Source organism: Mauremys reevesii, linkage group 1 (assembly GCF_016161935.1).
Source record: "Mauremys reevesii isolate NIE-2019 linkage group 1, ASM1616193v1, whole genome shotgun sequence".
Taxonomy (NCBI): Eukaryota; Metazoa; Chordata; order Testudines; family Geoemydidae; genus Mauremys; species Mauremys reevesii.
In genome coordinates, this window is record NC_052623.1 from 170437024 (window position 1) to 170458361 (window position 21338).

At 44.9% G+C, this 21338-nt stretch overlaps 1 protein-coding gene across 2 annotated transcripts in view; it reads left to right on the forward strand.

Annotated features, from left to right (window-relative positions):
* Window positions 1-21338, forward strand: part of GRIK1 (glutamate ionotropic receptor kainate type subunit 1) — a 244174-nt gene that overhangs the window by 166164 nt on the left and 56672 nt on the right. For both annotated transcript variants that reach the window (XM_039520738.1, XM_039520739.1), the window contains exon 8: window positions 19840-19947. In XM_039520738.1, the coding sequence (XP_039376672.1) occupies window positions 19840-19947 (108 nt within the window). The remainder of the gene's footprint in view (window positions 1-19839; window positions 19948-21338) is intronic.

Genomic DNA, 21338 nt, shown 5'->3' on the forward strand with positions numbered 1-21338 from the left:
TGGCTGATGGAAAGGCTACAAAGAAGACTGTCTTCCAGGACAGGTATGCCAGCGAGCATGTTGTCAGTGTCCCGAATGGGCAATCATAAAACTGGCGAGAACCAGGTTGAAGACCCAGGTTGTGGCGGGGGCCAACCGGGGGAGGGGGGGTATAACGCTCCAAGGCCTTGAGGAATCTAGGAACCACAAGGCGTAAGAATACGGAGCGGCCACTCCCCGCTGGGTGAAAGGGAGAGATGGCTGCCAAGAGTACCCTTAATGAGGGCCGCGCCATGTGCTGCTGTTTGAGACCAGAGGTAGTCCAAGACGGACTGGATTGGGACCTCGGCGGGAGAAACATTGTGCGTTTCGTAGCAGCAGGAGAAACGCTTCCACTCTGCCAGATACGTTAACCGAGTGGAGGATCTCCTATCACCCAGGAGAATCCTGTAGAGCCGAGGCAGAACAATGTAATTCGGATCGGTTTAGCCACACAGCAGCCCTGCTGTGAGGTGCAGGGATTACCAGTCTGGGTGGTGAAGTTTGCTGCGATCCCGCGAAATGGGGTCTGGGCCAAGAGGCAGGGAAATAGGGTTGGCTACCGACAGGGGTAGCGACCTGGTGTACCAGTGCTGCCTGGGATACGCTGGAGCGATCATGATCAGGTGCGCTCTGCCCCTGCGGAGTTTTAGCAGGGCCCTGCAAGCCAGCGGGAACGGTGGAAATTGGACAGCCGATGGCTCATCCACGGCATCAGAAACCTCTCCAAGACTGAGCCCGGGGAGAGGTCTTGGAATGAGGAGGACTTCTCTCTGTTTTCGCCCTCGCGGGAGCGAAGACAGCTATGCGGGGAAAGACCCACTTCCGAAAAACGGAATGGATACCGTCCGGAGGGAACGACCACTTGTGAGACCGGAAGGATCTGCTGAGGCGATCCGCCAGCTGAAAAGCCTGGCATACAAGGCAGACTGCTCCCAGCTCTCGGACACTGATGCGCAAGGCCAGCTCTTGGGCCGACCAAAGGCCGTGAGTGCGAAGCTGACCCAGGTGAGCACGCAGCCGAGAGATGGGGTGTCCGTCATGAGGGACCCCGAGGGGTGAATGGAACAGCATCCCTGGATACACCAGGGAGGGCACTGACTCTCGGTCGAGGGAGCCTAGGATGCTCAGGGGGAACGAGACGACCAGGGTGGTATCTCTGCCCGGGTGGTACACCAAGGTGAGTCACGATTGGAGTGGACAGAGGCGAAGCCTGGCATGTTTGGAAACAAACGCGCAGACAGCCATGTGACTCAGGAAACCTAGGCCTGGGCGAGCCAAAGCTGTCGGGAAGGTCCGTAGACCTTGTACAATTGTTACCACCGCATGAAACCAAGGCTGAGGTAAGCAGGCTCTGGTGAGATTGGAGTCCAGGGTGGCTCCAATGAATTCTATTCCCTGTGTGGGAACCAGAGTGGATTTTACCATTGATGATCAGGCCTAGACACCAGAATAGGTCTGTGTCGATGCCCACAGGACTGGTACTTGGGCTCGGAGGTCCCTCGAACGAGCCAATGTGGAAGAGAAATGGGGACATGAAAATACGCGCCCGTCATATCGAGGGCGGCATACAGTCTCCGGGATCCAAGGGTGGGATGACGGTCCCCCTGGGAACCATGTGGAACCTATCCGCAGCGTGAACTTGTTGAGGACCCGCAGGTCTAGGATATGTCTGAGACCTCCCTTCGCCTAGGGGATTAGGTTTCGTCCCTAGGCACCTCCTGTATAGCTCCGATGAAGAGGAGCGTCCGCACCTGTTGCAAGAGGAATTGCTCATGAGAGGGGTCCCTAAGAGGGACGAGGATGGTTAGAAGGACCTTAACCTTGAGGGCGTGATTGATGCCCACGACCGCATAAGTGACGCCTGCTGGCAAAGTCTTGTCTTTGTCTAGGCGCAGGGTAAGAGCGGTGAGGCTGGGGACGGAAAGGTCGGCGCTAAGCACCGACGTGTGCATGCTAATAGAGAGCGGAAAGTGACCCTGCTGCCCTTCAGGCTTTGCAGCCTAAGGCCAGCTTTCTCAGAGAACAGGCCTTTGCCAGTGCAGGGCAAGTCCTGTATGGTGGACAGCAGCTGCGAGGGAAGGCTCGATAACCGGAGCCAGGAAATGCGCCTCGTGGCCAAACTCGAGGCCAGGGTCGTGGCAGCGAAGACAGCTGCATCCAGCTAGGCCTGGAGGGAAGCTCTATCCAGCTTCTTCCTTCGATCCAGGAGGGCATCGAACTCTTGACGTGAGTTCTGAAGAACCGACTCTGTAAAGTTGCCCACCGCCACCCGTAGTAGCGGCTAAGCAGGGCTTGCTAGTGTGCTACACAAAGTGGCAGGGCCCCCGCTGAGTACATCGCACGGCCCCGTAAGACCAGTCGCCTAGCCCCCTAGGATTTAGGAGCTGGTGCCTGCTGGCCATGGCGTTCCATCCCATTGAGGGACTGGACGACAAGGGAGCGGGGGGGGGGGTTAGATGTACCTAGGTACTCGTACCCCCTGGATGATGCTATGCACTTGCATTCCGATCAGAGGAGGGCCCGAGGAGTATGTTCCTGCCCCCGCCTCAGCTGGGGAGGAGGAAGAAGAAAGGCCAGGGACAAGCGGGTCCTGTGTGGGCTCGCACTCCTGGAAGACCTCCTGAGCCGGTGGGATCTGGGAGCCCGGTGGCTGAACCGGGGCTTGCTCCGTACTGGTCGCAGGGGGACGGCTAATTGCCACCTCTGGCACCCAGAGCTCCGACGGAACGGAGCGAGATGGGAGCACCGGTATGCCTCTGGCGTGGCAGTACGCCCATGGTGACTAGAAGGACCTCTGATAGGTCTCCTGGAAGACTCTGGAGGGCACATCGGAAAAGAGAGTACTGCGCATATGAAGTGTCCGCACGTGGCAACACTGATGCGTGACTGGGTGGCCCTGAAGGAGCTGAAGAGCCTTTGGTAGAGTCTCCTTCTCTAACTGACGTCGCTCGACTCGGCACCGGGGATCGGTACTGGGAGACATACCGGTATCGAGAACAAGACCTGCCACCGGAGCTGTGCTGGGCGGTCGACCGAGAGCGCGAGGCTCGACGTTCAGGAGTGGGTACGGGAGTCTCGGTGCCTGGGGCAGTGCAGGGAGCGGGATCGGTGCCGAATGTACCGGGCCAGCGAACGTGACGCTGGCCGGTGCCGCGAGTACTAAAGGTACCGCAATGGAGAACGGTGCCGAGACCACGAGCGGCGTCGGGACCTCGATCGGTGACGGGACCGAGAACGTCTGCGGGACCGCGATCGGGGACGGTGCCGCTCTGCGGTGCCGACGCAGGGTGGCGTGAGCAAGACAGGCTCGCCAAAAGACCATATAACCCGCACCGGCGATGTCGGGGGTTAAGCAGCGCAGGCTCTGCCCTTGCCATCAACTCCCTCGCTGTGGAAATGTTCCCAGCGTGGAGGGAATAGTGAGCTCGACCACAGCTCGCGCCCGGGAGCATTCAGGTGTTGGACTCGACGGCTCTTGCGAGGCCGTAGTCTACGGTGCTGATACCGTCGGTGCCGTAGCAGTCACCAGTGCCGGGCAGCCCGACGTAGTAGAGCGCTCGGGCTGTGGAGCGGGCCGCTCGGACGCCGCTGAAAAGCGAGCTCGACCACGGTTCGTACCGGGGAGCTTTCCAGCACCGGACTCAACAGCTCTTGCCTGGCCGGAGTTAACGGTGTGGATACTGTCGGTGCCGCGGCAGACATCGGTGCCGGGCGATCCGACTGAGCATAGCGCTCGGCTGCGGAGCAGGCGGCTCGGACGCAGCTTCATAACGAGCTCGACCACGGTCCGTACCGGGGAGCTCTCCAGCACCGGACTCGACGGCTCTTGCCTGGCCGGAGTTAACGGCGCGGATATTGTCGGTGCCGCGGCAGACATCGGTGCCGGCGAACCGACTGAGCGTAGCGCTCGGCTGCGGAGCAGGCGGCTCGGACGCAGCGTCTTAGCGAGCTCGACCACGGTCCGTACCGGGGAGCTTTCCAGCACCGGACTCGACGGCTCTTGCCTGGCCGGAGTTAATGGTGCGGATATTGTCGGTGCCGCGGCGAACGCCGGTGCTGGGCGATCCGACTGAGCATAGCGCCGGCTGCGGAGCAGGCGGCTCGGACGCAGCGTCATAGCGAGCTCGACCACGGTCCGTGCGGGAGCTTTCCGGCACGGACTCGGCGGCTCGCCTGGCCGGAGTTAATGGTGCGGATATTGTCGGTGCCGCGGCAGACATCGGTGCCGGGCGATCCGACTGAGCATAGCGCTCGGCTGCGGAGCAGGCGGCTCGGACGCAGCAAGTATATTGTGCCTCTTCATCCTCCAGGAGAGGGAACCATGCCGAGTGGACGTCGGAGTCAGCGAGGGCCAGTGCCGGGAGGCCTTGGCGGCACCGGGGAACCGGTGCCGAGGGAGCACTCCTTGAAGACTAACCAGCGCTCGGCGCCGAGAGCGGAGGAGCAAGAGCTGCCTCCCTCAGGAGCTGTTTGAGACGAAAGTCCCGCTCCCCTTTGTTCTAGGATCAAAGGCCCCGCGAATGCGGCACTTATCTGTCAGTTGAGAATCCTCGAGGCACTTAGGATGGCTTGTGGCCGGCCGAGCATTGTAAAACCCTGTGGACCGGGCATCGGACCCAGCACCGGGTGAGGGGAAGGGGATAAACCCCGCACCCCTGAAAATAAATCCTATACTACAAACAAATAAAGTTAACTACAACTATAAACTATACACTAAACAAGAGAAACTACGAGTAGCTAGGGAGGTGGAGGTCAGCTAAGCTGCGCTCCACTGTTCTAACGGCCGTCACGGGCGGAAAGAAGGAACTGAGGAGCAGATGGGTTGGCAGGGGTATATATCCTGCGCTATAGCGGCGCCACTCCAGGGGGCGCCCAGCCAACCCACCGAGTGTTGCTAGGGTAAAAGTCTTCCGAAGAGCCGTGCACGCACGGCGCGCACACCTAACTGGAATGCATAGGAGCAATCACTCGAAGAAGAACATCCCTGCCCACAAATGTCTTTTGTACACTGGATATCCTGGATCTTCTGGGTTCAGAAGAAGAATCTAGTGAAAATCTTGAGAGAAATCAACCTTGCCAAATTTCTAGCTAAGTTTTGCAGCCCTGGGATGTCAACAAAGTTCAGATAAGCAATTAACATTTGAGTGCTGATCTGAGCCAGACCTCTGAACTGTTTGACATTCACCCAGTCAGTCTTCTCTTCTTTTGGGAAAAGTGATATGAACACATCTCCAAGCTGGCTGTTGCTTTGGAAGCTGCCCGAAGAGGAACTAAAGGTCAGAACTGGTGATCTGAAGAAGCGAACACTTCCAGATCAAGCTTCGTGGCTGCTTCTGCTGGACTGACTAAGCCAAAGAGGGAAGGGCAGGATATCCAGCAGTCTGGTTTAGTGGATTCAAATCACAAAAAACCTATTTCTAGGAGATTCTTCCCTTGATGGCAACTAGTAGAACACAAACTAAATCTGAAAACTGAAAATATGAACAGATACACAATGTAGTCACATGTACTGGATAGAGAAGAAAGAGATTTTTCATTATGGAAATGATAATAGGAGTTTGAAAGAGGCTAAAAATACAAAAGCACTCTATATGGGGTGATGTGCAGCTAACTTTCAGTTACACTGAGTGGAACTTCCAGACCATTTAGCTGATGAGCAGGTAACATTTTCTGAGAACAAAAAATTTTTTTCCTTAGACATGATCTTTCATCAGTACAGAGGTCAGCATCTTCAAGTGCTTCCACTGGACCTGGAAAGTCTGCAGTCATGAACTAAAAAATAAACTAGTCTAGTACTTTAAAGGCATTGCAACCCTATGTGGACATGGTGGAAAACATATTAGCCACGTTTCTCATTGTCTAATTAGAGGACTTGGGTCTGGGTCACCTGAACTTTCTGCTAGTCAGAAAGCTATTGAGGCTGTTCTGGAAGATGGGTATAAGAATGCAGTTTTATGACATAAAATAGTGTAGCATATTATCCCCCTAGAGCTCACAGTCTAACTAGTAGATGAATGGCAAGCTCCACTAATCATTGCATGACTTGGACCAATTGCAACATTTCTCTTTCCTCAGCAGTGAAGAGGGGCAATTGATAAGATTTCACAATACAGATCCTTTTACAAGGAGTGCAACAAAGCCAAACAAGAGCAAGGCAAATAATGTCTATTAACCAAACTGTTTTCTATACACATCACTCTAATGACAGGTTTATCTAAAAAAACCCCACCTACTACTACAATACAGTTTTGTAATATATTTCAAGGAGTTTAATATTTTGTTTCTCAGCACCACACTAAATTAAAAATCTAAAATTGTTATTCATTATAAGTATTATACTAATGCTTACTGTCCCCAGCCAAGATCAGGCTGCATTCTGTGCGAAGCACTGTACAAATAATTAAATATTTTAATACACATTGATTCCGGGTCAGGGTAAAAGCTCAGAGCTACCTACTGGCCCAACAGGGGCTTTAAGGGAAGGGTGTATCCTCCTTCCAGATACCAAAGGCAAAGGGAAAGCCCCTGGGACTTCAGCCCATGCAGGGCAGAAGAACCGCTTTGTTTTAGTGTTACTTATGAATAGGACTACAATGTTGTCATGGAAATCATGAATTTGAATGAAGTCTGTGAAATCCTGGAAATGGGTATAAAAAGACATTTGATTAGGCCCCAGGCACATGGGATTGCAGCACCACAGATTTGGCCTGTCTGCCCCTTGGTTTCTATCTACGAACGGGTATCTGAGCCAAACCTGGGTGATGCTGCAATCCTGTGTGTCAGATCACAACACCCAGAATGGGGAGCCAGGTCCAGCCCAGAAGGACAGGAGCTGCCACTGGAGAGGTGAGCGTGGCATGTGCTCACCCTCCAGCCCACTCTCTCCTCACCTCTCAGCACCACCATTATACTCTTGTTTATGTTGATGTAGTGAAAACAACATTTGGTAACTTATTGTTTTTTCCCTGACCTTTGCCATGAAATTTACTAAAAATATCTGTGCCAAAATTGTAGCCTCTCTTATGAGCTTTTTGTTCAACCAACAAATTGTGCACAGAGGCAAGGGCCAAGAAACACTCAGATGTGGTATTTGCTCCTTTCAGGGCTGGCAAAATAGCCTATAGACCTCACTTCAGGAAGACATCCCTATTAAGGAAGGGCTTTTAAACACGTTTAAATCAACCACATTTAGGAAAGCACTTAAGGATACATAAGCATATACTTAAATGTAAGCACAGGCTTAAGTTTATCTCTAGTCAGGAAAGCACTTAAGCATATCCCTAGTCAGCAAAGCTCTTAAATAAATGCTTAACTTAAAAAGTCAACGGGACTTAAGCACTTGATTAAGTGCTTTCTTAAATGCGGTTGAATCTAGCGGAGGAGCATTTGCTACCAATCCCCAGATTTTGGGGCAGAGGGTTGTTGCTGCAAGTCCCTCACCTGGATTACATTCCCATCTACTCACGATTGATTTGCCACTGTCAGAGCCTGTTCATCTTGGATGAAATTCATCCCTTTGAAGAAGGTCAGCACAATGCCTTTGCACCATTTAAAACCAGTTTAAACTTTCTTTTGAATGTTATTGTTATTCAGCTGATCAATAAGTCATTTTTAATAAACCAATAGGTCAGAGAGAAAAGATGGGTTTGCAGATAAGGCACTGGACTGGAAGTCATGAGATCTGGATAACTTCTGACTCTGCCACAGACTTCCTGTATGACCTTGGGCAAGTCACAATCTGTCTGAGTCCCATCTGTAACGTGGATAAGAGTATGTTATTTCTATTTGAATTATAAGATCTTTGGGGCATGTACTGTGTAGAGCTTCAGAGTCTCAATGCGTGGATGAGATGATGGTGTAGAGAGAAGGGTTTAGATTTATTAGGAACTGGGGAAACTTTTGGGATACGGGGATCCTATATAGGAATGATGGGTTCCACCTAAACCAAAGTGGATCCATACTGCTGGCACTTAATATTAAAAAGGTTGCAGAGCAGTTTTTAAACTAAGAGATGGAAAGCCGATTGCTGCAGAGGAGCACATGGATTGAACAGAGATTTCTCTTAGAGGAGAGTCTATTGATAGAGATTCTCTAGGTTTTAGTCAGGAGGGGAGGATGGAAGAGGATAAAGTATGGGCCAGATCAGAAGAGAAACATTCACATAAAAAAGAATCGGACACATCAGAAAAGGGCAGACAAATAAACAGTGACAAGTTTTTAAAGTGCTTGTACACAAATGCTAGAAGTCTAAATAATAAGATAGGTGAACTAGAGTGACTCGTGTTAAAGGAGGATATTGATATAATAGGCATCACAGAAACCTGGTGGAGTGAGGACAATCAATGGGACACAATCATTCTGGGGTAAAAAATATATCGGAAGGACAGAACAGGTCGTGTAGGGAGGAGGGGAGTGGCACTATATGTGAAAGAAAATGTAGAATCAAATGAAGTAAAAATCTTCAATGAATCCACATGTTCCATAGAATCTCTATGGATAGTAATTCCATGCTCCAATAAGAATATAACAGTAGGGTTCTATTATCGACCATCTAACCAGGACAGTGATAGTGACGATGAAATGCTAAGGGAGATTAGAAAGGCTATCGAAATAAAGAATTCAATAATAGTGGGGGATTTCAATTATCCCCATATTGACTGGGTACATGCCATCTCAGGACGAAATGCAGAGACGAAATTTCTCAATACTTTAAATGACTGCTTCTTGGAGCAGCTGGTATGGGAACCCACAAGGGGAGAGGCAATTCTCAATTTAGTTCTGAGTGGAGCGCAGGAGCTGGTCCAAGAGGTAACTATAACAGGACCGCTGGGAAATAGTGACCATCGTATAATAACATTTAACATTCCTGTGGTGGGAAGAACATCTCAACAGCCCAACATTGTGGCATTTAATTTCAGAAAGGGGAACTATGCAAAAATGAAGGGGTTAGTTAAACAGAAATTAAAAGGTACAGAGACTAGAGTTAAATCCCTGCATGCTGCATGGACACTTTTCAAAGACACATAATAGAGGCCCAACTTAAATGTATACCCCAAATTAAAAATCACAGTAAAAACGAAAAAGAGTCACTGTGGCTTAACAACCATGTAAAGAAGCAGTGAGAGATAAAAATGCATCTTTTAAAAAGTGGAAGTCAAATCCTAGTGAGGTAAATAGAAAGGAGCATAAACACTGCCAAATTAAGTGTAAAAATGTAATAAGAAAAGCCAAAAAGGAGTTTGAAGAACAGTTAGCCAAAAATTCAAAAGGTAATAACAAAATGTTTAAGTACATCAGAAGCATGAAGCCTGCTAAACAACCAGTGGGGCCCCTGGACAATTGAGATAGAAAAGGAGCATTTAAAGACAAAGGGTAGGTCCATACTTACCCACCAGATCGACGCGGAGAGTTCGACTTCTCGGAGTTCGAACTATCGCGTCTAATCTAGACGCGATAGTTCGAACTCCGGACGTGCTCCCGTCGACTACGGAACTCCACCACCGCGAACGGCATTGGCAGAGTCGACGGGGGAGCCGTGGACTTCGATCCCGCGGCGTCAGGACGGATAAGTCAGTCGAACTAAGGTAGTTCGACTTCAGCTACGCTATTCACGTAGCTGAAGTCACGTACCTTAGTTCGACACCCCCCCCCCCCAGTGTAGTCCAGGCCAAAGTCATTGCGGAGAAATTAAGTGAATTCTTTGCTTCAGTCTTCACGACTGAGGATGCTAGGGAGATTCCCAAACCTGAGCCATCCTTTGTAGGTGACAAATCTGAGGAACTGTCACATATTGAAGTGTCACTAGAGAAGGTTTTGGAATTAATTGATAAACTTAACAGTAACAAGTCACTGGGACCAGATGGCATTCACCCAAGAGTTCTGAAAGAACTCTAATGTGAAATTGTGGAACTATTAACTATTTTTTTAACCTGTCCTTTAAATCAGCTTCTGTACCCAATGACTGAAAGATAACTAATGTAATGCAAATATTTAAAAAGGGCTCTAGAGGTGATCCCAGCAATTATAGACGGGTAAGTCTAATGTCAGTACCAGGCAAATTAGTTGAAACAATAGTAAAGAATAAAATTGTCAGACACATTGAAGAACATAAATTGTTGGGCAAAAGTCAACATGGTTTCTGTGAAGGGAAATCATGTCTTACTAATCTAATAGAGTTCTTTGAAGGGGTCAACAAACATGTGGACAAGGGAGAGCCAGTGGACATAGTGTACTTAGATCTCCAGAAAGCCTTTGACAAGGTCCCTCACCAAAGGCTCTTATGTAAATTAAGTTTTCATGGGATAAGAGGGAAGATCTTTTCATGGATCGAGAACTGGTTAAAAGACAGGGAACAAAGGGTAGGAATAAATGGTACATTTTCAGAATGGAGAAGGGGTAACTAGTGGTGTTCCCCAAAGGTCCAATCCTATTCAACTTATTCATCAATGATTTGGAGAAAGGGGTAAACAGTGAGGTGGCAAAGTTTGCAGATGATACTAAACTGCTCAGGATAGTTAAGACCAAAGCAGACTGTGAAGAACTTCAAAAAGATCTCACAAAACTAAGTGATAGGGCAACAAAATGGCAAATGAAAATTAATGTGGATAAATGTAAAGTAATGCACATTGGAAAAAATAACCCTAACTATACATACAATACGATGGGGGCTAATTTAGCTACAACTAATCAGGAAAGAGATCTTGGAGTCATCGTGGATAGTTCTCTGAAGCTGTCCATGCAGTGTGCAGTGGCAGTCAAAAAACCAAACAGGATATTAGGAATCATTAAAAAAGGGATAGAGAATAAGACAGAGAATATCTCATTGCCCTTAAATCCATGGTATGCCCACATCTTGAATACTGCCGATATACTAGCATTAGAAAAGGTTCAGAGAAAGCCAACTAAAATGATTAGGGGGTTGGAATGGGTCCCCTATGAGGAGAGATTAAAGAGACTAGGACTTTTCAGCTTGGAAAAGAAGAGACTAAGGGGGCATATGATAGAGGTATATAAAATCATGAGTGGTGTGGAGAAAGTGAATAAGGAGAAGTTATTTACTTGTTCCCATAATATAAGAACTAGGGGCCACCAAATGAAATTAATGGGCAGCAGGTTTAAAACAAATAAAAGGAAGTTCTTCTTCACACAGCGCACAGTCAACCTGTGGAACTCCTTGCCTGAGGAGGTTGTGAAGGCTAGGACTATAACAGGGTTTAAAAGAGAACTAAATAAATTCATGGAGGTTAAGTCCATTAATGGCTATTAGCCAGGATGGGTGAGGAATGGTGTCCCTAGCCTCTGTTTGTCAGAGGGTGGAGATGGATGGCAGTAGAGAGATCAGTTGATCATTACCTGTTAGGTTCACTCCCTCTGGGGCACCTGGCATTGGCCACTGTCGATAGACAGGATAATGGGCTGGATGGACCTTTGACATGACCCAGTATGGCCGTTCTTATGTTCTTATGTTACTACTTATACAGTGAATAACACACAATGGAATCCCAGCCTCAAACCAATTAATACTAACCAATAGTACTGTACCATAACATAAAAAATAATTGTTTTTATATTTTGTGCTGCACTTTGTCATTTTGGTAATGGTAATTGAAAAATGTGCAATACCCTAGTTCCTAGTGGGAAGAATACCTTATAAAATAAGCTTTTCCCCTCAAATCTCAACCCACTTCCCCTTTGTATTTTATTTGATAGGAAATTTAAACTGTCTGATTTAAGCATTGAAGACATGTATCCAAGAAGAATCTCCTCAAAGGCATTTCACAACACAGACTTTGAAACAAGGACACCTGAATTGTCACCCTCAAGTAATTAGGGATCATTTTGTCAAATTTCACACTGAAATGGCACACTCAAAATTTTTCTTCACTACTCTTGCGTACCATGTAGCCCAAACCGCTCTGAAAATGAGTGTTGCTGAACAGGTCAAAGAACTTCAGCTTTTATGAGAAATCCACCCGCCTCCATTTCTTTCACTAGCTCTCCAACTTTTATTTTCAAAACTAGGTGAACATGGTGCTCATGAAAATAAGAGTCTTATAAGTGGGGTCAGAGCCAGTGTATATAAACAAGCTTCACCACATAACTCTCCCTTCCCACTTCAATCCTAATTAGCTATATTCTTCACACCCTCTTAGTCCTGGACCTCTCCCAAGTAAAGACGCTGTCAAATGTGGTGGGTTTTGGGTGGGGCAGATAAAATTGCACCATCAAATGTTTTTTCTCTTATTCCTTGTGCTGGATTTGAACCTAGCTAGAGGAAAGGTAATGCATTAACCCACTATGCTATTTAACCCCCAAGATGTCAACTTTAGTCAAAAGACTAATTGTATGAGTCACTCAGTTGATGAGAGAATTTACAACTCTAACCAAAAGCAATATCATCAGTTAACTGTGAGGAATCTCTTTACAATTCTAAAAAAATCAGAAACTTTGACTTCAGACTAATAAACCAAAGGAAGAGCAAATTTTCTCGTATTCATTACTGCTCAAGATGGCTTACAATGGAATTGGCTATATACTGTGTTAGCAAGTTTTGTCTTGGAGAAGTGAGCTACAGTATTGCCTGTCCGTGTGTGTAGTACAGTAAACCAAGTTTGCCTAAATCTTTCAGACACCTGAATTGTACACACTTTGTGAAGTTGATAAAAACTATATGAGAAAGGGGAAAGACACGTGATTCAACAGTATATTTGAGAAGCATTTCTAAAACACGGTGGCGTTAAAAAAAAACCTGGGGCCCATCACATACCTAATACAATACACTTTATATAGCTTTACATCTAACTAAGTTGATTGTAAAACACAGAACAGCAAAATAAAACTGCAAGCGTTATCAAATTCCAGACTTTGGTCTTGTCTGAGAAATATAGAGGATCAGGTTTCCTAACACCCAGTGGAAGCCACTTCCAACTGTTTTCACTGGGCTTACTGAACTACTCAGCACTGTCACTAAATGCTGTTTGAAGAGAGTAGGAATAAAATTGATAAAAAGCTTATTCTAATACCTGTTCAATAATGTGTTGTGATGGCAAATAGTAGCTCTATAGTACTAGTCAAAAAGCAAAACTTAGTTAAGCAAAAAGCTAAGAGTGAGAAAAGCAGCTCTCATCAACTTCCTAATTACCACTGCCAATCAAATAATATAATTTATATCTTCCCAGCATGTGCATTCATTCTCATAACCCTTGGAATGTTATTCTGTTTTCCAGTTTAGCATTCCAAGTTTTTCAGAGCAGCGACCATGTCTACCTCTGGATTTGTACTGCACCTAGCACAATAGGGTCCTGATCACACATTTGACTATTAAGTCAAAGCCAGAGAAAATGGTCACCCTTCCATTCTGTATAAGCAGGAAGTGCTAATAAAGACAAAGGAGAGGAATAATCTGTTTTCCCTCAAACTCTGCTGTTGAATTCCTCCTCCTCAAACTTTCTACTAAGTTTAAGAAAGACAAAGGACTGGAGAGAGAGATAAGTACAAGAAAGAGGAAAGAGACGGTGAATGATTATTACACCACTGTTAGTGTATCTTGCCTCACATATTTGGTATAGTCAGGCAGCAATGACACGACTGAAGGCCTGACCTTGACAAGTGCCAAGCATCTGCAATTGTCAGGAATTCATCTCAAGGCCTCTAGACTTTTAGTCTCTGCTCTAACTATTAGACCATGAATGATCTCTTCATTTTAAGCATATAATCATACTCAATGGGCTAGATCTTCAGTTGGTGCAAATCAGCATAACTCCATTATCTTCAGCAGGGGCCTTTTCCAAAATTTCTATTACACAGAGAAAACTGCTCACTGTCTACTGGAAAACTGGATTTCAAGATCCACATTTCTAATGAGGCCTCAACCAAGTCTCTGAATTTGTATCCATAATTTTACGCAAGCAATATGGAGACAGCCCAAATAGCCAGTTTAAGGACCTGATCCAAAACCCACTGAAGTCAATAGAAAGGCTCCAAATAACTAGCATGGCCTTAAGATTACCTAGGGAGGTGGTGGAATCTCCTTCCTTAGAGGTTTTTAATGTCATGCTTGACAAAGCCCTGGCTGGGATGATTTGGTTGGGGATTGGTCCTGCTTTGAGCAGGGGGTTGGACTAGATGACCTCCTGAGGTCCCTTCCAACCCTGATATTCTATGATTCTAAGATCCAGCCCTAAATGCTCAAATTCCAGCTGCACCTGCAAGCGCAGTAATTGACTATACAAAATGTAGAGGCTATTGTTTTTTTATATGTGGCTCATTGTCAGCTTTGTGACTCTCTCAGGTCAATAACAGTGCTATTTATAGCTGCCTAGTTATATCTGCAAGGCTTTTTTGGGGAGAAGGAGACAGAGTCATTTAGCATTTGTAACCAAAGATATATTTCACATTTCCACACAAGATACAGCTTAACATCACTTTGGTATGCTTTAATATTATATAATAATTCAACTGTCCTGTGACAGATGCAAAATGTCAGAAGACCTTTCACACAACTGAGTTTGAGCTTGATGTTGTGCAGCATCTCAATGATGCATGGCAAAGAGAATGAATTTTCTGTAGTGGGTGTAGTTCTAAAGCAGCATTTACACCAAGCAGTCCAGCCAACGGCCGTATTTAGTGATCATTTGGGCTGGTTATTTTTAAAAGCTATTAATTTAGGGTTGTGGTAACCTGGACCTTAATCATTTTGCAAGTACTTAGTCACATATATTCATACATATTCTATATATTTCACACACATATACTTTGGCTCTTCCTCCTCTCCCATGCTTTTCTCAAACCACCACCACCTATGGATAGATCATGGAGACCTGCGGTGTTTCCCATTCGTGTATTACCCACAAATATAGTTGGATATAGTTGAAACTGGATATAGCTGAAATGAAGGTTGAGATTGAAGAGGTAGTGCTTGATAAGATGCCAAATGGAAAACCAAGGGACAGGTCCAGGAAAAAGTCACGTTACAGAGAATATTGGAGAACATGGGAAAATCAATAGAAAAGAGGGAATGTACAGACATCAAGTCTCTCATAAGAATGGCCATAGTGGCCAAAGGTCCATCTAGCCCAGTATCCTGTCTTCCGATATGCCAGGTTCCCCAGAGGGAATGAACAGAACAGGTAATTATCAAGTGATCCATCCCCTGTCATCTATTCCCAGCTTCTGGCAAACAGAGGCTAGGGACACCGTCCCTGCCCATCCTGGCTTATGGCCATTGATGGACCTATTCTCCATGAATTTATCTAGTTCTTTTTTGAATCCTGTTATAGTCTCTCTGTGAAGATCCCATAGTAAATATTCTGGGGATAATTTAAGATCCTAGAAGTAAAGATTGCTTGATTACATCTTTATATTGCTATGGCATTTTGAAGAAGCTGAGATTCTGAAATCTAAAATCCCCCACTACCAATGACTGTCATTGTAATATTAGTCTCACAGAGAGTACGTCTAGACAGCAATCATTGAGTGTAACTGCAGTTCAAGCCAACGTGCCTGAGCTAGCTTGAATCTAGCTAGCTCGGATCCCAGAACAGTGAAGCCACAGCAGCTTTTGCACAGGCCGGCCTTGTGGATAGTTACACATAGTTCTGAGAGGGTTTATGCAGCTCACGCTGGCTTCACTGCTCTGAGACCCAAGCTAGTTAGATTAACTCACTCCCAGTGATTGAAGTCTAGACATAACCAGTGAGCGAGAGAGAATGCTGCAAGCAGCTAATTGAAGTACTTTGGATAGACATATTTTAAATAAATCAAAATAAATACATCATAAAAATAAAACTAATAGTTGGGCAGAGTTATGGCAGGTTGACTTCTGCCCAGGGCATACCTCTTTTTGAGGCCTGGTCTACGCTACACAATTAGGTCAATGTAAGCTGCCTTGCATTGACCTAGCTGTGGAAGTGTCTTCACTTAAATTTGGCTCCTGCCAACGTAAGTGCCTCTCTACGCCTATATAGTAACTCCACCTCCCTGAGCGGTGTAGAGTCACAGTCAATGTAATTAGGTCAACAGTTACTGGCTTTCAGGAGCCATCCTACAATGCCCCTTCCTCTCCAGAGTGGGGTTTGTACACTCCATCACGCTGCCTGAGAAAGGATTAATGTTTCGATGTCAATGGTAATGGAGCATGGTCTAAACATAAGATTGTCTGGGTACATTTGTAACACTGAGATTTGAATTTAGACAGATTCCTCCTGAAGATAAATATGTATTCATTCCTCATGACACTAAGAGTGTCTAATTACTTGCTCTAGTTATACCTTGCTAACACTCAGACTTCATTTTCCATTTTCAAACCTATCAGAAACACAAGAGAACATTAAACCCATCTGTTGTACAAAGATTTGAACTCTAAAGTTGTCAGCTACTGAAAATTGATTGCAACTGAAACTATTGACTTTGTTATTGATCTGTTGATTGGCTTTGGATGGAACTAAGGCTTAATATTGATTCTGGTTGATGAAGTGAAAATATAAAGAAAGTAGAAATGAAAATATTAATCACATGATAAAATATAATTTAGGTAGTGCATCTGATTGTGAACCTCTGTTAATCACTGCATTGTCCTACTGCTGCCAACAAGAACCCGAATGAAAAGCATTGTAGGAGTTCATTTCCTGACCTCTTTTGACCATGGTACTATTGTTGGATGCAGCCCCTAAGTTTGAGATTTAAGAGAAGGATACTGCAAACACAAATTAATGAAATTGAGTATTTTTAATTAAGCTCCAGCCATACTCAAAGCAATCAAAATAACGTGGAAGATAATATACATCAGCGTTTTAAATTGTGCCCTAACTTCTACTGGAGTCAAAAGCAAGGACAAAGTGCAAAAAAAGCAATTTCTTTTGATGAGTTGCCTGATTAGGTTCTGATTCACTTTTATTATACCTTGTAACACTTAACATGGAATGACACTAGAAACATTAAAATTGCTATAAATCTTGCATATAAAAGCATGAAATCTTGCTGCACTGTTACACAGTTATGTGAATTCTAACTGCACTTAGGGTGACCAGACAGCATATGTGAAAAATCAGGACAGGGGGTGGGGGTTAATAGGTGCCTACATAAGACAAAGCCCCAAATATCAGGACTGTTCCTATAAAATCAGGACATCTGGTCATCCTAACTGTAATGAAAGTTCTGCTTCATTTCTGTTAGTTAATTACATTTGAGAACTGTGTAACTGATTTTCCGTCATTTGCCTGACCACATGATACCTAATATGCTCCAACATCCTGGAGTTACCTGATCATTCCCTAGAAGTGAATATAGACTATTCTTTCTTGGAACTGGCATATTTCATTTTAGGGGCCAAATTCTCGTCTTATTCTTCGTTTATAGGGCCAGAAGGAACCACTGTAATTATCTAGTCTGACCATTTCTAAAAACAACCTCCTGTAGCATAGGCCATAGAGCTTCCCTGAGCATATCTTGAAGCCGGTGTGAGATTTGACTTCAAAAGGACCAAGATTTGAACCTAAGTGGGTAGTCTTTGGCCCATATCCTGCCATAGTTTTTGAGGAAGGCTTTCTGTAATTTTATAGAGCATTCAGGGCATTAAAAAAAGGTTATGATATGACTGTCTGGAAATACCCCATTTTTATTCTTACAGTATCTTTGCAGACAGAAATGGAATTATGTACATTCAAAAGCACCTAAATGATTTAGGATCCTAAATCCTCCTTTCAGAAATAACTGAAGTCACATTGATTTTTCAATGAGATTTAGGCTGCTAAGTCACTTTTGAAAATTTTACTGGTAGTTCTTTTATTCAAGACCATAATACGTTTAATGGAGGAGTGATGTATGTGATACAGTGATGACGAATGCGAATTGTTAGTGGCAAATCACTGTCTAAAAAATATGATCATTTAGACAAGATCCATCATTACAACTAGTGATGGTGATCATGTCAGAAGAAGAAATTGAACTGGTCTCATAAAACAAAATGCGTCAACATGTACCTTCTCAGATGCACATTTTAGTATCTTACATCACCAAATCAAAATATGAGCTGCATATTCAGAAAAATGTTTAATTGTTTATGGGTGGGATTTTCATATACTCCTGCGTGATTTAGGAAAACAAGCCCTGCTGAATGGGCAGCTTGTGCTCCTAAATTCCTGTCATTTTCGAAAATCCCACTCTACTTCCATAACATTTAGAGACAAGCTCTAACCATAGCAGATTTGCTTGTGATACATGGTAATGGCAAACCTGTGTCTGAGATTAATCCCTGAAGATTCAGAACTATGTGCAGATTAAACAAGAAGTGGTTACACTACTCTGTAATTTATATTTGTTGATTTTATTATGCATCTTTTTTTAAAAGCCACCTAAGATAAATCAAATGAAGAAAAAAAAGAAAAGCATAGCAGAAAAGCCTGTAATTTAATAATTATAAGGCTGGCATGTATGTGGAAGCTATGTCATAATTTATATCTTCCTTGTACTCTTGAAGAAATTAATCTAATCTGGGGGGTCTCTAAAAATAGATTACAAAAATTGTTTTCAGTTTAAAATCCATCAAATCCTTCTCTCTAGTTGATAAGATTCAGCGGTCGGACCAAAATTCGCAGGCAATATGGCATATGGGTCTAATTTTAAAAGGTGCAAATCTTTGGTTTATATTGGAAAAGAACACAAGATGTACCAATCTTATACTTCATTAGAGGTTGTTTTAGAACAGAGAATTGACAACCACAATTCAGAATTATCCTTGGTTGTATCTACTATATACTGTTATATACAATAACTCTAGCTGAATATACTGTGATATACAACAAATGTCCCCGTTTAATTTCTTCCCTGATATTAAAGCTTAAAGGGAATTGTGCAAATGCATTTTATTTAATTATGTTAAAAATGCACCTTGATCCAGAGAGTCTATGCAAACTCTGATGCACCATCTATGCCCCATTTAAATCTTGTATTAAAGACTTGAGTGTAACTGGCTTTTTGCCAGCCTCCGTGAAAGCCTGCTCCTGCTTCCACTGAAGTCAATGGGAATTGTGCCACGGACATCCATGGAAGCAGAATTGGGGTCGCAATTTGAAGAGCATTATTTTAATTATAAATAAGATATGTCTCATGTTTTACAAACAAACAAACAAACAAAACCCCTTCCTCGGTGACCACTGCAGCTGCATGTATATTAGTTATGAACGTAGTCCTCCAGAAAATGATCTGAACAAAGTTATTTAGGCTGAGATTTTCAGAGGCATCTAAGGGCATTAGGACCCAAATCCCTTGGTTCTAGACAAGATTTAACCACAATCTGTTCAACAGTCAAAACAGTGAGTGATGAAAGCCCTTCACAAGTTACCAGTGCTAGGTGAAATTGGAGATTCTGTGCATCGGGCTCCTGTAGTGGATTTGGCAGGGGTGACATGAGTGTCACTTTTAAAGAGGAAAACCAAAATCAGCAACTTTGGATGCTCTGGCAACTTTGGATGGTTAGTTGGTTCAGCTAATGAACCCCACCGATTCTGGTAAGGAAGGGAATGAGGCTTCAGCAACATTTTACAGACTATCACAGCTGACGTCCCGATCACAATGTGCCACACTAAAACACATGGGGGGTGGGGGAGTGCTCCGGGGAAGGAAAACTCCCCTGGTGATTTTCTCCACATCATTCAGTCTGCTTGGCAGGGTGTAGTGGGGGACAGGTTTGGCCCCACCCCTTTTTATGGGCCCAGCAAGGGGACAGCCATCTGGTGCGCTAATAAGTGTAACATTTTTGATGGCTTTAGAATAATTGTTGCTAAACATTAAACTGAAGTGTGTTTTTTCATTTGTCCCTAGGCACGGTGGGATGGTTTGACAGGGCGCATTACCTTCAACAAAACAGACGGCTTAAGAAAGGATTTTGATTTGGACATTATTAGTCTCAAGGAGGAAGGAACAGAAAAGGTAACTAACTGTGTTCAAACTGTGAGCCATACAGTACAGTCAGTGGGACTGTGCTTACTGAAAGGTTGACCTCATGAACCAAGGGGATGAAAACCTAATTTGACAGTGATATCTCGAAGCCCATTCCTTTTGACCTACCTTTCCTATGGTTGAAAAAAGCTCGTTCTAGTTTTTAAATTGTTTGGGTTAAAGTTGAAACACAGATTGGGAGAGAGCAAAGGAGCAAGAGGGGGCAAAGAAGCTGCCCTGCAGAAGATTAAAGCCTGGAGCAGGCTAGCTAAATGAGCCAATAGGAGGCACCTGGTAGCTGATTCTTTATAAGGAAGCTAAGTAGCTCTTATGGGGAAGAGGAGGAAGACTGACTCGGAGAGGCTGCTGGAGAGTCAAGCTTTGGGCAGAGCAGCTACAAACTAGACCTGGAGTGAGTTGCCTCATAAGAACTGATAAGAGAGACTTTGTGAAGGAACCACTTTTTTCCCCCTCACCCAGGCTCTGAGGTAAGAGCCATTCCCTGAGACACAATTTTGGGACTCTGTGAGTGATTGGGGAATTTCCCTTTTAAGTTTATTTGGCACCCCTCCCTCCAGAAAGGAGCCCAAATGAGCCGTGTGTTGATGAAACAGTCTTTCATTAATGTTTCTTGCACTCTTATGAAAGGAAACCACCTCCCCAGATCATTGTGAGAGGAAAGGTGGTAGGGCTAGGGGAAAGAGACAGTCCATCTCTCCCTCACCCTCCTACATTTAGTGTCTGAATAGGGACTTGATCTCCTCTTTCCCAAGAGAAGCCAGAAAGGAAATATTGCAATTAATAATATAGCAGCAAAAGATAGAGAAGGAGTGAAATCATCAGTTCTAGGAGGCCTTACAACCCCCCATCCCTCATCAGTGCATGGAGAAGGCCCAGCTGGCCAAACAGGAATAGAATCGGCAGTTCCAAGCCAAGGTGGCCAGGCTGTTCATGCAAGATTCACTGAGCACTCCCATGAGGGTGCTCTTTGCTGAGGCTCTCCCAGGGCCCACCCTAACCAAACTGACTAACTCCACCTCAAAATCTTCCTGACAAGATTTGAGTGGGTGGCCACCACTGGCTAAGAGAGGAGCTCCGGGACCATCCAGCTTGCCCCTTATCTAACCAGGTGGGTCCAGACTGTTTACAGGGCCCTATGTGCAGATAAAGCCTGAAGGCTGCCATATTGGATTGTTTTGGACTCTCACCAGTGATCTATCATAGGAAGTTTCAAGAGGAAACATTTCCAAAAGGAGGCAGCCCATGGGCTATCGCACAACAGCTCTGAAATTTGGCTGGCTGACATCAGAAACCAAGGCCACGGGCAATGTCATATACAGCATTGTTTTGGAACAGTACTTAAAAACTCTCCCAGTAGCAGT